The sequence below is a fragment of the Erithacus rubecula genome (genome assembly GCF_903797595.1).
Source record: "Erithacus rubecula genome assembly, chromosome: 17".
Taxonomy (NCBI): Eukaryota; Metazoa; Chordata; class Aves; order Passeriformes; family Muscicapidae; genus Erithacus; species Erithacus rubecula.
The window spans coordinates 13,654,997-13,668,810 of NC_136669.1; the positions used below are offsets into that span (position 1 = coordinate 13,654,997).

The following is a 13,814-nucleotide window of genomic DNA, read 5'->3' on the forward strand; positions in this document are numbered from 1 at the left end:
CTGTCTGCAAGTCCCTGGCAAGTCGCAGGTGCAGCCAGCTGGGGCCGAGCTCTGCTCTGAGGGAAAGTGGGACAGGAGAAGAGGACGTGGAGTCACAGAATCACAGAAGCTGTGGAGTTGGAAGGGGCCCCCAGGGATCCTCCAAGTGCATCTCTTGCCCCTGCAATGGAGAGCCTGTGCCCGACAGCCGGCTGTGAAAGGCCAGCGTCCACAAAGGAGACAGAGGAGTCCTGCAGGACTCACCTCTGTTCAACAGAGTGCTCTAGGTTATACCCCAGTGGAGTGTCCCTCAAGTTTTGGAGGACACGGTCTCCTTTTCTCCTGAACTCCTGCCTGCACATTGCCCTTCTCTCCCCAGTGCTAATGTCCTAGGAAGGTGCACCCTTCCTGAGCCACCTCCTCTATCTTGTCCCTGGACGAGTATCCCCTGCTGGGTAATGCATTGCATGACCATTAATACGAGCTGGGAGCCCAGTCTGGGCAGAGAAGTTCATTTCCACAAGTCCATTAAACCTGGGCATTTTGCCCTGAAGTTCAGAAGTTCAGACTGTGCTGGGCTCTGAATAAAGTTTGCATTCTTTAATGTCCGCAAAGAATCCTAGAGCCATTCCTCCCGACCGAGTCCTTTGTGACGACATTGCCAGCAATTCCCTCTGTCACAGACAAGGGCCCTGTGACATCACAGCCCCTGGGGCCAGCGCGGTGGCTGCTGAGTGTCCCCAGCCCGCTGGCGTGCCCAGAGCCCAGGCAGGAGGCGGCTGGGAAGGACGGGCAGAGCCTGTGGAGCGGTGGCAGCATGGCCTTGGTCAGCAGCGTGTTCAGGCAGGGGCTGCGGCGGCTGCTGCCGCCGCCGGTGCTGCTGCTGCTGCTGTTGGTGCAGGGCCTGGAGCCTCCCAGCCCCGCTGCTGCCGGGGACACGGGGAGCTGGGCTGCGCCGGGCCCGGCCCTGGACGAGCAGGAGCTGGCGCCACTGCGGGACGCCATGCTGCTGGTGGAGGCGCTGCCGTTGCTGTGCGCAGCCGGGGCCCTGCTTGTCAGGGGCCTTGGGCTGGGCTGGGCCCTGGGCCGATGGCTCTGGAGGCGCTGGGCACAGGTGAGGGAGGGGCCGGGGCAGCGGGGCCGGGGCGGGAGGGAGCGGGGCCAGGGCTGAGAGCCCCGCGGGGAGCAGAGCCGGGCAGCGCTTTGGCCGAGGCTCAGCGGGGCAGAGCGGGGCTGAGCCCAGGGCTGGGCAGCGCTGGGGCCCGGCCGAGCCCCGGGCAGCCCCGGCAGAGGCGGCCGCGGCTCTCGCTGCTGCAGCCCCTGCCCGGGGCAGCCCGGCCGGACCCGAGGCTCTCTGTGCCCGGGGCCAAGGGCAGCGGCACAGGGCTCAGCCCCCTGAGGCCCCCGTGCCCCGCCATGGGGCTCCCTGTGCTCTCAGCTGCAGGAGAAGAGCCAGAGCGCCTCGGCCTCCGCACGGCCGCGCTTCCGGTGCCACCGCTGCACCCGGGAGCTGCAGCGGCTGCTGCTGCAGAACCGCGCCCTGATGAGGCGCTGCCTGCGCATCTCCCGGCGCAGCCCAGTGCCCGCAGGGAGGAGGAGGAGGAGCCTTGGCATCCACAAGAGGAGGAGAGGCCACTTCTCTGCGCTCCTGTGACTCTCCAGCCCCAGCTCGTCTCCGGCCTTGCTTTACATGGCAGGGAATGCATGACCAGTGCCGAGCCCAGGCACTGGGACATTCCCGCCCATAGGTGTTAGGAACCCCTTGTTTCATTAGGTATAGGTTTCCCTAGAATTTACTCAACCCTAGTTAACATTTTCCAAAAGTTCGAGTTAAGGTTTTTTAGGCATCGGTCCCCTAGTCTTGTTCTCACCCTGTAGCTGAAGCTGGGACAAGTTGTCCTGTTCAATAAAGTTCATGTTTTCTGTACATTGCTGTATTATTTGGCTGTGCCATTCTAGAGGGGACTCAGCAATGGATGGTTTTGCACATGGGCTGCAGGTCAGCAGTAAAGTTGAATTTGTGTGTCCCAGCAGGATTTAATGTGTATTGCGGACAGCTGGAAATCAGCCCGTGGGTAATATTGTCCTGCCTTCATCTTGCAAGGAAGCGTGGATTTGATCACTGGAGGGTTCTGAAAAAGCCATAGAGGTCTCTGGGTGACCCCAGCGAGCTCTTGCAGGCCCGTGAGGCAGCAGGGAGGGGGCAGAAGCATCCATGGGGTGCAGTGAGAGACCCAGAGGGGCCATTCCTGGACCCCATGGCGAGAGCTTCACTCCCTTTGCCGCTACGGTCCCGTGCCCAGAGTGGGTCACTCTTTGGGAACAGGAGGGTTTAGATGTGTCTCAAGCTATTGCAGCAGGGCCTTTATGGCTATCAGACTGCTTTCTAAGGAGGCAAGGTGGAAGGGGAGTTATTTTGCATAGGATAAAAAGGATTTATAACTTAGGGGAGTTTGCGGGGCAAAAGGCAAAATTGGCAAAGGTGCAACAACTTAACTATGAGAGAGGTTCAAGGGGAAGGTAGAACTTATCAGCAAATTGGAGAAATTCTGAAGAGGGATAAAGGGTAGGGTTCACAGAGGCATTGTCCAGTGGAGGGAGGTATGGGTGAAGATTGGGTCACATGGACTAAAGAGACCTCCAGTTTTAGGGGATTTCCATTTGGGAATTCCAAGCAGGGGGCTGACAAAAAGCAGCATTGACAGGTAATTCAGGATAGGTGGGTGGGAGGGTATAATTTTGGACTAAACCATGAACTTGGGCAATAACAGAAGATAGCATTAGTACGTAGCACCAGGCTGCAAGGATCCCTGGGGCCCAGACAAGGAGTGCTGCCCTGAGGCAGCCAAATGCATGCAGGGGCTGCTTGGGAGTGTGGCAAGGCCTGAGGGGAGTCCTGGGGTCGCCCAAAACCAGCCTGCCCAGGGTCTGTCTGGCTGATCTGCAGGAGGGGCTGGAGTGTCTGAGGAGCAGACGGGTGAGGCCAGCGAGTGGGGTGGCACTGTGGGGTACCTGGGGGGGAAAGACTCTGCAGAGGGCCCTGGCCAGGCCAAGAGCAGCGGCTGGAGGTTGCAGAGGCCCAGGTGCCTGCAGGCGCTGCCTTTGGCCACAAGAAGCCCCTGCAGCTCCCAGCTGGGGCAGGGGGTGTGGAAAGGCCCCAGCAGGAAAGGCCCCGGGGCTCCTGGTGGGCAGCGGCTGAAGCAGAGCCAGGTGTGCCCATGTGGGCCAATGGCCCCTGGCCCCCGGCCTGTGCCAGCAGGGCTGTGCTTGTGGCCCTGCGGCTGGTGAGGCCGCAGCTCGAGTGCTGTGTCCGGGTGTGGGCCCTCAATTGTGGGAGCAGATTGAGGGGCTGGAGCGGGTTCAGGGAAGGGAAGGGAGCTGGGGAAGCGTGTGGAGCACATGGTCTGTGCCGAGGGGCTGAGGGAGCCTGGGGGGCTCAGCCTGGAGAAGAGGAGGTTCTGGGGTGGGACACAACAGCTTCTCACTGTCTGCAAGTCCCTGGCAAGTCGCAGGTGCAGCCAGCTGGGGCCGAGCTCTGCTCTGAGGGAAAGTGGGACAGGAGAAGAGGACGTGGAGTCACAGAATCACAGAAGCTGTGGAGTTGGAAGGGGCCCCCAGGGATCCTCCAAGTGCATCTCTTGCCCCTGCAATGGAGAGCCTGTGCCCGACAGCCGGCTGTGAAAGGCCAGCGTCCACAAAGGAGACAGAGGAGTCCTGCAGGACTCACCTCTGTTCAACAGAGTGCTCTAGGTTATACCCCAGTGGAGTGTCCCTCAAGTTTTGGAGGACACGGTCTCCTTTTCTCCTGAACTCCTGCCTGCACATTGCCCTTCTCTCCCCAGTGCTAATGTCCTAGGAAGGTGCACCCTTCCTGAGCCACCTCCTCTATCTTGTCCCTGGACGAGTATCCCCTGCTGGGTAATGCATTGCATGACCATTAATACGAGCTGGGAGCCCAGTCTGGGCAGAGAAGTTCATTTCCACAAGTCCATTAAACCTGGGCATTTTGCCCTGAAGTTCAGAAGTTCAGACTGTGCTGGGCTCTGAATAAAGTTTGCATTCTTTAATGTCCGCAAAGAATCCTAGAGCCATTCCTCCCGACCGAGTCCTTTGTGACGACATTGCCAGCAATTCCCTCTGTCACAGACAAGGGCCCTGTGACATCACAGCCCCTGGGGCCAGCGCGGTGGCTGCTGAGTGTCCCCAGCCCGCTGGCGTGCCCAGAGCCCAGGCAGGAGGCGGCTGGGAAGGACGGGCAGAGCCTGTGGAGCGGTGGCAGCATGGCCTTGGTCAGCAGCGTGTTCAGGCAGGGGCTGCGGCGGCTGCTGCCGCCGCCGGTGCTGCTGCTGCTGCTGTTGGTGCAGGGCCTGGAGCCTCCCAGCCCCGCTGCTGCCGGGGACACGGGGAGCTGGGCTGCGCCGGGCCCGGCCCTGGACGAGCAGGAGCTGGCGCCACTGCGGGACGCCATGCTGCTGGTGGAGGCGCTGCCGTTGCTGTGCGCAGCCGGGGCCCTGCTTGTCAGGGGCCTTGGGCTGGGCTGGGCCCTGGGCCGATGGCTCTGGAGGCGCTGGGCACAGGTGAGGGAGGGGCCGGGGCAGCGGGGCCGGGGCGGGAGGGGCCGGGGCCAGGGCTGAGAGCCCCGCGGGGAGCAGAGCCGGGCAGCGCTTTGGCCGAGGCTCAGCGGGGCAGAGCGGGGCTGAGCCCAGGGCTGGGCAGCGCTGGGGCCCGGCCGAGCCCCGGGCAGCCCCGGCAGAGGCGGCCGCGGCTCTCGCTGCTGCAGCCCCTGCCCGGGGCAGCCCGGCCGGGCCCGAGGCTCTCTGTGCCCGGGGCCAAGGGCAGCGGCACAGGGCTCAGCCCCCTGAGGCCCCCGTGCCCCGCCATGGGGCTCCCTGTGCTCTCAGCTGCAGGAGAAGAGCCAGAGCGCCTCGGCCTCCGCACGGCCGCGCTTCCGGTGCCACCGCTGCTCCCGGGAGCTGCAGCGGCTGCTGCTGCAGAACCGCGCCCTGATGAGGCGCTGCCTGCGCATCTCCCGGCGCAGCCCAGTGCCCGCAGGGAGGAGGAGGAGGAGCCTTGGCATCCACAAGAGGAGGAGAGGCCACTTCTCTGCGCTCCTGTGACTCTCCAGCCCCAGCTCGTCTCCGGCCTTGCTTTACATGGCAGGGAATGCATGACCAGTGCCGAGCCCAGGCACTGGGACATTCCCGCCCATAGGTGTTAGGAACCCCTTGTTTCATTAGGTATAGGTTTCCCTAGAATTTACTCAACCCTAGTTAACATTTTCCAAAAGTTCGAGTTAAGGTTTTTTAGGCATCGGTCCCCTAGTCTTGTTCTCACCCTGTAGCTGAAGCTGGGACAAGTTGTCCTGTTCAATAAAGTTCATGTTTTCTGTACATTGCTGTATTATTTGGCTGTGCCATTCTAGAGGGGACTCAGCAATGGATGGTTTTGCACATGGGCTGCAGGTCAGCAGTAAAGTTGAATTTGTGTGTCCCAGCAGGATTTAATGTGTATTGCGGACAGCTGGAAATCAGCCCGTGGGTAATATTGTCCTGCCTTCATCTTGCAAGGAAGCGTGGATTTGATCACTGGAGGGTTCTGAAAAAGCCATAGAGGTCTCTGGGTGACCCCAGCGAGCTCTTGCAGGCCCGTGAGGCAGCAGGGAGGGGGCAGAAGCATCCATGGGGTGCAGTGAGAGACCCAGAGGGGCCATTCCTGGACCCCATGGCGAGAGCTTCACTCCCTTTGCCGCTACGGTCCCGTGCCCAGAGTGGGTCACTCTTTGGGAACAGGAGGGTTTAGATGTGTCTCAAGCTATTGCAGCAGGGCCTTTATGGCTATCAGACTGCTTTCTAAGGAGGCAAGGTGGAAGGGGAGTTATTTTGCATAGGATAAAAAGGATTTATAACTTAGGGGAGTTTGCGGGGCAAAAGGCAAAATTGGCAAAGGTGCAACAACTTAACTATGAGAGAGGTTCAAGGGGAAGGTAGAACTTATCAGCAAATTGGAGAAATTCTGAAGAGGGATAAAGGGTAGGGTTCACAGAGGCATTGTCCAGTGGAGGGAGGTATGGGTGAAGATTGGGTCACATGGACTAAAGAGACCTCCAGTTTTAGGGGATTTCCATTTGGGAATTCCAAGCAGGGGGCTGACAAAAAGCAGCATTGACAGGTAATTCAGGATAGGTGGGTGGGAGGGTATAATTTTGGACTAAACCATGAACTTGGGCAATAACAGAAGATAGCATTAGTACGTAGCACCAGGCTGCAAGGATCCCTGGGGCCCAGACAAGGAGTGCTGCCCTGAGGCAGCCAAATGCATGCAGGGGCTGCTTGGGAGTGTGGCAAGGCCTGAGGGGAGTCCTGGGGTCGCCCAAAACCAGCCTGCCCAGGGTCTGTCTGGCTGATCTGCAGGAGGGGCTGGAGTGTCTGAGGAGCAGACGGGTGAGGCCAGCGAGTGGGGTGGCACTGTGGGGTACCTGGGGGGGAAAGACTCTGCAGAGGGCCCTGGCCAGGCCAAGAGCAGCGGCTGGAGGTTGCAGAGGCCCAGGTGCCTGCAGGCGCTGCCTTTGGCCACAAGAAGCCCCTGCAGCTCCCAGCTGGGGCAGGGGGTGTGGAAAGGCCCCAGCAGGAAAGGCCCCGGGGCTCCTGGTGGGCAGCGGCTGAAGCAGAGCCAGGTGTGCCCATGTGGGCCAATGGCCCCTGGCCCCCGGCCTGTGCCAGCAGGGCTGTGCTTGTGGCCCTGCGGCTGGTGAGGCCGCAGCTCGAGTGCTGTGTCCGGGTGTGGGCCCTCAATTGTGGGAGCAGATTGAGGGGCTGGAGCGGGTTCAGGGAAGGGAAGGGAGCTGGGGAAGCGTGTGGAGCACATGGTCTGTGCCGAGGGGCTGAGGGAGCCTGGGGGGCTCAGCCTGGAGAAGAGGAGGTTCTGGGGTGGGACACAACAGCTTCTCACTGTCTGCAAGTCCCTGGCAAGTCGCAGGTGCAGCCAGCTGGGGCCGAGCTCTGCTCTGAGGGAAAGTGGGACAGGAGAAGAGGACGTGGAGTCACAGAATCACAGAAGCTGTGGAGTTGGAAGGGGCCCCCAGGGATCCTCCAAGTGCATCTCTTGCCCCTGCAATGGAGAGCCTGTGCCCGACAGCCGGCTGTGAAAGGCCAGCGTCCACAAAGGAGACAGAGGAGTCCTGCAGGACTCACCTCTGTTCAACAGAGTGCTCTAGGTTATACCCCAGTGGAGTGTCCCTCAAGTTTTGGAGGACACGGTCTCCTTTTCTCCTGAACTCCTGCCTGCACATTGCCCTTCTCTCCCCAGTGCTAATGTCCTAGGAAGGTGCACCCTTCCTGAGCCACCTCCTCTATCTTGTCCCTGGACGAGTATCCCCTGCTGGGTAATGCATTGCATGACCATTAATACGAGCTGGGAGCCCAGTCTGGGCAGAGAAGTTCATTTCCACAAGTCCATTAAACCTGGGCATTTTGCCCTGAAGTTCAGAAGTTCAGACTGTGCTGGGCTCTGAATAAAGTTTGCATTCTTTAATGTCCGCAAAGAATCCTAGAGCCATTCCTCCCGACCGAGTCCTTTGTGACGACATTGCCAGCAATTCCCTCTGTCACAGACAAGGGCCCTGTGACATCACAGCCCCTGGGGCCAGCGCGGTGGCTGCTGAGTGTCCCCAGCCCGCTGGCGTGCCCAGAGCCCAGGCAGGAGGCGGCTGGGAAGGACGGGCAGAGCCTGTGGAGCGGTGGCAGCATGGCCTTGGTCAGCAGCGTGTTCAGGCAGGGGCTGCGGCGGCTGCTGCCGCCGCCGGTGCTGCTGCTGCTGCTGTTGGTGCAGGGCCTGGAGCCTCCCAGCCCCGCTGCTGCCGGGGACACGGGGAGCTGGGCTGCGCCGGGCCCGGCCCTGGACGAGCAGGAGCTGGCGCCACTGCGGGACGCCATGCTGCTGGTGGAGGCGCTGCCGTTGCTGTGCGCAGCCGGGGCCCTGCTTGTCAGGGGCCTTGGGCTGGGCTGGGCCCTGGGCCGATGGCTCTGGAGGCGCTGGGCACAGGTGAGGGAGGGGCCGGGGCAGCGGGGCCGGGGCGGGAGGGGCCGGGGCCAGGGCTGAGAGCCCCGCGGGGAGCAGAGCCGGGCAGCGCTTTGGCCGAGGCTCAGCGGGGCAGAGCGGGGCTGAGCCCAGGGCTGGGCAGCGCTGGGGCCCGGCCGAGCCCCGGGCAGCCCCGGCAGAGGCGGCCGCGGCTCTCGCTGCTGCAGCCCCTGCCCGGGGCAGCCCGGCCGGGCCCGAGGCTCTCTGTGCCCGGGGCCAAGGGCAGCGGCACAGGGCTCAGCCCCCTGAGGCCCCCGTGCCCCGCCATGGGGCTCCCTGTGCTCTCAGCTGCAGGAGAAGAGCCAGAGCGCCTCGGCCTCCGCACGGCCGCGCTTCCGGTGCCACCGCTGCTCCCGGGAGCTGCAGCGGCTGCTGCTGCAGAACCGCGCCCTGATGAGGCGCTGCCTGCGCATCTCCCGGCGCAGCCCAGTGCCCGCAGGGAGGAGGAGGAGGAGCCTTGGCATCTACAAGAGGAGGAGAGGCCACTTCTCTGCGCTCCTGTGACTCTCCAGCCCCAGCTCGTCTCCGGCCTTGCTGGACATGGCAGGGAATGCATGACCAGTGCCGAGCCCAGGCACTGGGACATTCCCGCCCATAGGTGTTAGGAACCCCTTGTTTCATTAGGTATAGGTTTCCCTAGAATTTACTCAACCCTAGTTAACATTTTCCAAAAGTTCGAGTTAAGGTTTTTTAGGCATCGGTCCCCTAGTCTTGTTCTCACCCTGTAGCTGAAGCTGGGACAAGTTGTCCTGTTCAATAAAGTTCATGTTTTCTGTACATTGCTGTATTATTTGGCTGTGCCATTCTAGAGGGGACTCAGCAATGGATGGTTTTGCACATGGGCTGCAGGTCAGCAGTAAAGTTGAATTTGTGTGTCCCAGCAGGATTTAATGTGTATTGCGGACAGCTGGAAATCAGCCCGTGGGTAATATTGTCCTGTTTTCATCTTGCGTGGATTTGATCACTGGGGGGTTTTGAAAAGGCCGTCGAGGTGTCTGGACAGCCCCCGACAGCTCTTGCAGGCCCCTGGGTCTGCAGGGGACGGTCAGGAGCATCCGTGGGCTGCTGTGAGAGACACCCAGAGGGGCCATTCCATGGGAAGAGGCAAGGGCTGCTGCTTTCTGACAGCCAAAAGCATTCAGAGGCTGTTTGGGTGTGTGGCACGATCTGAGGGGAGTCCTGGGTTAGTCCAAAAGCAGAGGCTGTGGGCCGGTTCAGGGCTGTGGAGGCCGTGTGGAGCCCCCAGGTGAGACCCCCTGCCCTGGCCGTGTCTCCCAAAGGATCTCTCTTGGTGGCTTCAGAAGCAGCTGGTGGCCGGGCCCAGACATCCCTGTCCATAGGTGTTAGGACCCCCTTGTTTCATTAGGCATAGATTTCCTTAGAATTTTCTCATCCCCAATTTAGCATTTTTCCAAGTGTTAAAGTTCATATTCCTTAGGCATAGGCTGCCCAGTCTTGTTCTCACCCCATAGTTGAAGCTGGGAGGAGCAAACCTCTTCAATAAAGTTCCTATTTTCTGTACATTGCTTTATTATTTGACATGCCATCCTTTCAGGGACTCAGCAATGGATGGTTTTGCACATGGGCTGCCGACCAGCAGTAAAGTTGAATTTGTGTGTCCCAGCAGGATTTAAAGTTTATTTTGGGCAGGTGGAAGTCAGTCCGTTGGCAATATTGTCTTGCCTTCATCTTCTGAAGAAACCTTTCTTCTATCCCTGTGTGCACTTTGCCAGGGGTCCCCAAATATCCAGGGTGGTTTCAGGGTGGCCCCAGAAGCTTCTTTCAGGCCCTGGCACAGCAGGGAAGGGGCAGGAGCATCCCTGGGGTGCTGTGAGGGACAGACCTACAGAATTGCTGGACTGCACCAGCTGCCACAGAAAGCAGCTGTGGGTAACCAATACAACTCATGCAGCCTCCCACCTCCCTACTGCATCTGATGCTGACTGATCCTGGCAGCAGCTTGGTAGTAAACTTCTTAAAGGGTTTTGATGTCCCCAGTTTGCCCCTATGGACATAACCCACATCAGTTTTCGTGGTGATGCAAGAAGGAAGAACAGCCTGAGGGTTTGTGTGCTGACAGTAGTGATGTTCTATGGACCAAGGAATGCAGCTGTGACCACAAATCTGTTCATTAGCACTGGGTGGAGCAGCCACAGCTCTTCCTCACAGGATCACCTCTATCTCAGTTTGGATTGAGTAGAATATCATCTTTTTGTCAGGTTGATCTATAGATGTCTGAGGACATTTTGCAGAGCAGTTCAGGTTTTCACTTCTAACTGCCCAAGTTTAGAAAGCACACAGATGTAGACTCTGTAGTGAGCAGTATTCATGCACATGATTGAAAAATAAATGCAAGGAAAGAGCAATAAATCCTGAAAGAATAAATACTGAAATAGTTACATTAGAAAACAGGAGATGTGTTTAGAGACTGTGATTCTTATGCTGGAAAGCCATGAGGTAACAAACCTGGAATAATTCAGCAGTTCAAGAATGTATCAGCAATCCCACTTGTTCAGGGGGATGAAAGAAGGAAGGAAGTATTCCCCTGCTCTGTTCTGAGTTACAAACCATGAAATATGTGGGGGAAAGCCAAAGCTGTAAAATAAATAAAATAAATTCCACAGCTGGGGCAAGCACTACACTGAGACTCTAAGTAAATATAATTGATATTTATGTGTTAGTGTTAGGCAGCACAAAGGTGCTGCTGGAGGTGGGTGGATGTAGCTTTGAGCTAAGCAGGGTCTCAAAGAGGAGCAGCCTCTCTGGCAGGAGCTCAGACTCCATCCATGAAGGATAAACTTTTCTCCCTGCCCACTTCCCATTTCTGCAAACCCACACCTGAAGGAAAATTCAACTCTACTTATTCCCTAGCACATGAACTCACCTGCATGGAAACATCTCCCCATTCTACCGTCCACACTTGAGGAATTGGTTTGTTTTTTTTTTTGAGTACAGAACCTGTCAGGCTCTCAACATATAAATAAATCAGCTCTATTCATCTTTCCCTCTGTTGGCCCTTTCAGCCATCATCTTGTTGCAGATGAAATGGTGGTTGGAGATCTTTTTATTTGTTTTGGGTTTTTTTCAATATATGTATTTTCATTCTTCACGTTCTACTGTTCTTTCCCCAGAGGTTTTGGAGGATATTTTTTTTTTTAGCAGAGCTTGGCCCTAAAGCTTCTATCACATATTTTTAAGTCAAATTCTCACATCCTTGTATTACATTAGCTGGCAGATGGACCTAAAGCAATTTTTTCCCTTCTGGTAACACGTAATTAGGCTTTGTGAGGAGTTGCTGCTTCATGAGATTCTCATGGGGCAAGTGGTTACTTGGGATCAGGCTCACCTGGACCACACTCACCAAGGGTCAGGCTGTGATTTTACAGCTTTGGCTTTCCCCAGGGGCATAAACACCAAGGGCTGGAGCATAAATGTGCTGTTGAAAATATGATCAAGGAGAACACAAGTGATTTTAAACCTCATCTCACTAATGTTTTTAAAATTAGAAATAAAAATTACAGACATTCTTCAGATTCTTCAAGTGCAAAAATCAGAAAACACTCATCTGTGCCTGCTCTGTTGGGGGAAAAATGGGTAAAAAGTCCTCAAGCTTCTTTTGCATCCCAGGAAATCCCTCCTGTGAAGCTGCTGTACACTTCAATATACTATCAGTCACCTTCCCCATAGTGTGGAAAAAAAATTAAATGAGCATGGTCATGATGGTGGAGTAAATACAACCTGGTAATTCTGGTTGTTTCCCAGCCTACCTGTTAGACAAGGTTTTAGCTTCACACATTGCTTGAAAGACTGGGAAGGAATCTGCCAGATCATTTGCTTAGAGAAAGACTGGTGAAAAAAAAAAATCAGGCAGGGTAGGAAGGGATGAGGTTTTAATTTGGCTGGTTCATGGAATTGTACAGACACTTCATGCTCCTTTTACTTCCAAATTGGATGCCAGTATTTGCTCTCCCAATCAGAGCCTCCCTTATTGCCCATCTGGGACATTAATTTTCACCTAAATTCTGTTTTCATGCCTGGCCTGCTGCCTTATCCACAGGATCTGAGGTTTCTCTTTGCTGCTGAGGACTGGCTCAGCTTGCAAACTTTTTGGCCTTTGAAGAGTTTCATGAGGAAACTCCTTCCTTCCCACTTTATTTAACATTAACCTCATCCCTCCAGAGCTGTGGAAAGGGAAAAAAAATCCTCCTAGGAGGAGGGGAAATCCCAGGGAATGTTGGGGGAAGCTAAATACCCTTTGTGCAGAGGAGCCTGGGGAAAGCTGAAGGTCTGGGGAAGGGAAATATGCAGGAATGTCACGTTCCCTGTAATTACAGTGCAGAGCAGCTCTCCCTGCTAATGGGCTGGCATTAGAGTAGAGCTGTGTGCCCAGGATAAGCTGAAGCCCATGGATCAAACACCAGGGGTAATAAATCAACAGCTGCCCTTTGGTGGCTCAGCAGATGAGCAGGAAAAGCTACTTAGGATGAAAAAACACCCCTGAGCAAGGAGATTTCCAGATCCATCTCTGTCTGTGTCTGACAGGTCAGGAGAAGAGACTGGCTATTAATTTATATTGGGTGAAAAACAAAATTATACACCCACCCTCCCTCCATTAACACCCTCCACAGCAAAGTGCCATTTGACCCACTCAAAGCCAGCACTAAGTGCTGATTTCCCAAAGTCTGCCTGATTCCTGGGGGTCTAATTTCAGCTGGCACAGCTTGATTTAAAGCCAGCACAGCACTCCCAGTGAGCCTGGGAGGTGCAAGACCAGCTCATCTCACCACAAGGCACAGGGGATCCAAAAATCCTTGTTTTCTCATCAAATATCCCAACTTGGAAGAGACCCATAATGATCACAAGATGCTTTGGTGTGTTTTCACCAACATTTTGGCTCTTGGACTAGCTGGGGGGAAAGGCACAGAGAACAACCAGCCAGGGTGACAAAGACAGGTTTGGAAGGCCACTGTCACAGTCACCAATTTTACCCTTTTTTGATAAGGATCACCCTGAAAAGCACTGCCCATGCATGAGGAAACACAAGCAAAAGGGTGAAATGAACCCTCCTGGGCCTCCTCTTCCCCAGACTCCAAACTTGGCACAACCTCTTTATTTAACTCACAGAATCAGTAAGGATGGAAAAGCCCTGCAAGGTCACCAAGTCCAACCATGCCCCAGCCCTGCCAAGGCCACCACTAACTCATGTCCCCAAGGGCAACATCCACTGCTTTAAAATGTCTGGGCTTGAGTACAATTCCATAGGATTTCCCCCAAAGTGAAGTATTTTATATCCACAATAATGTAGTGTAGTCAGCATTTGGGCACTGCCATCAAAACTGGGATACAAATGGGTAGAAATGAGAGCTCTTCCAGGATTGTCCCAATTACTCTTTCCTTGTGGAGGAGGTGCCTCCTTTTCCTGGCTTTTCTAACCTTTCTGAGAGGGGCTCTGAGGGGCAGTTGGAATCTTGGATAAACAGAGCTTGGGCTGGGCCAGTCTGGGAATTTTATGTTCCTGTGCTGGCAGAAATCTGTGATCTCAGCAGCAGAATTAAGTGTTGCTGTGTTCTGAGGTTCAAAACTCCTGAAAATAGCTTTGTGCCAGGGAAGGGTTTGGAGTGGAAGTGATGGAGGGGCTTTGGGCAGGGGATGGTGAGCAAGAGACAGGGGGAGGTCACTGGGCTGGCAGATTGTGCAAACCATGACTTGCAGTGCCCAGGGAGGGGATAGCACTGCTGAGCCCTCCCAGGAACCCCAGC

The 13,814-nt window shown here is 56.2% G+C and overlaps 3 protein-coding genes across 4 annotated transcripts; all 3 read left to right on the top strand.

Moving 5' to 3' along the window:
• Nucleotides 1-610: 610 nt before the first annotated feature.
• LOC306809408 (uncharacterized protein) lies at nucleotides 611-1,633 on the top strand (the record flags this gene model as incomplete). Its single annotated transcript, XM_079320896.1, has 2 exons — nucleotides 611-1,093; nucleotides 1,424-1,633. Exons 1-2 carry the CDS (start codon nucleotides 797-799, stop codon nucleotides 1,631-1,633), a joined length of 507 nt encoding a protein of 168 aa, XP_079177022.1. The 5' UTR covers nucleotides 611-796.
• Nucleotides 1,634-4,056: 2,423 nt separating this feature from the next.
• On the top strand, nucleotides 4,057-5,463 carry LOC306809420 (uncharacterized protein). Its single transcript, XM_079320908.1, has 2 exons — nucleotides 4,057-4,556; nucleotides 4,887-5,463. Exons 1-2 carry the CDS (start codon nucleotides 4,260-4,262, stop codon nucleotides 5,094-5,096), a joined length of 507 nt encoding a protein of 168 aa, XP_079177034.1. The 5' UTR covers nucleotides 4,057-4,259; the 3' UTR covers nucleotides 5,097-5,463.
• Nucleotides 5,464-7,531: 2,068 nt separating this feature from the next.
• Nucleotides 7,532-9,500, top strand: LOC306809526 (uncharacterized protein). Of its 2 annotated transcripts, XR_013776255.1 has the most exons (3): nucleotides 7,532-8,019; nucleotides 8,350-8,653; nucleotides 9,396-9,500. XR_013776255.1 is itself a non-coding variant. In XM_079321142.1 (2 exons), exons 1-2 carry the CDS (start codon nucleotides 7,723-7,725, stop codon nucleotides 8,557-8,559), a joined length of 507 nt encoding a protein of 168 aa, XP_079177268.1. In that variant the 5' UTR covers nucleotides 7,533-7,722; the 3' UTR covers nucleotides 8,560-8,878. The 2 variants fall into 2 exon arrangements, 1 of the variants encoding a protein (XP_079177268.1); XM_079321142.1 differs by lacking the exon at nucleotides 9,396-9,500 and having other exon boundaries at nucleotides 7,533-8,019; nucleotides 8,350-8,878.
• The last annotated feature ends 4,314 nt before the right edge of the window (nucleotides 9,501-13,814 follow it).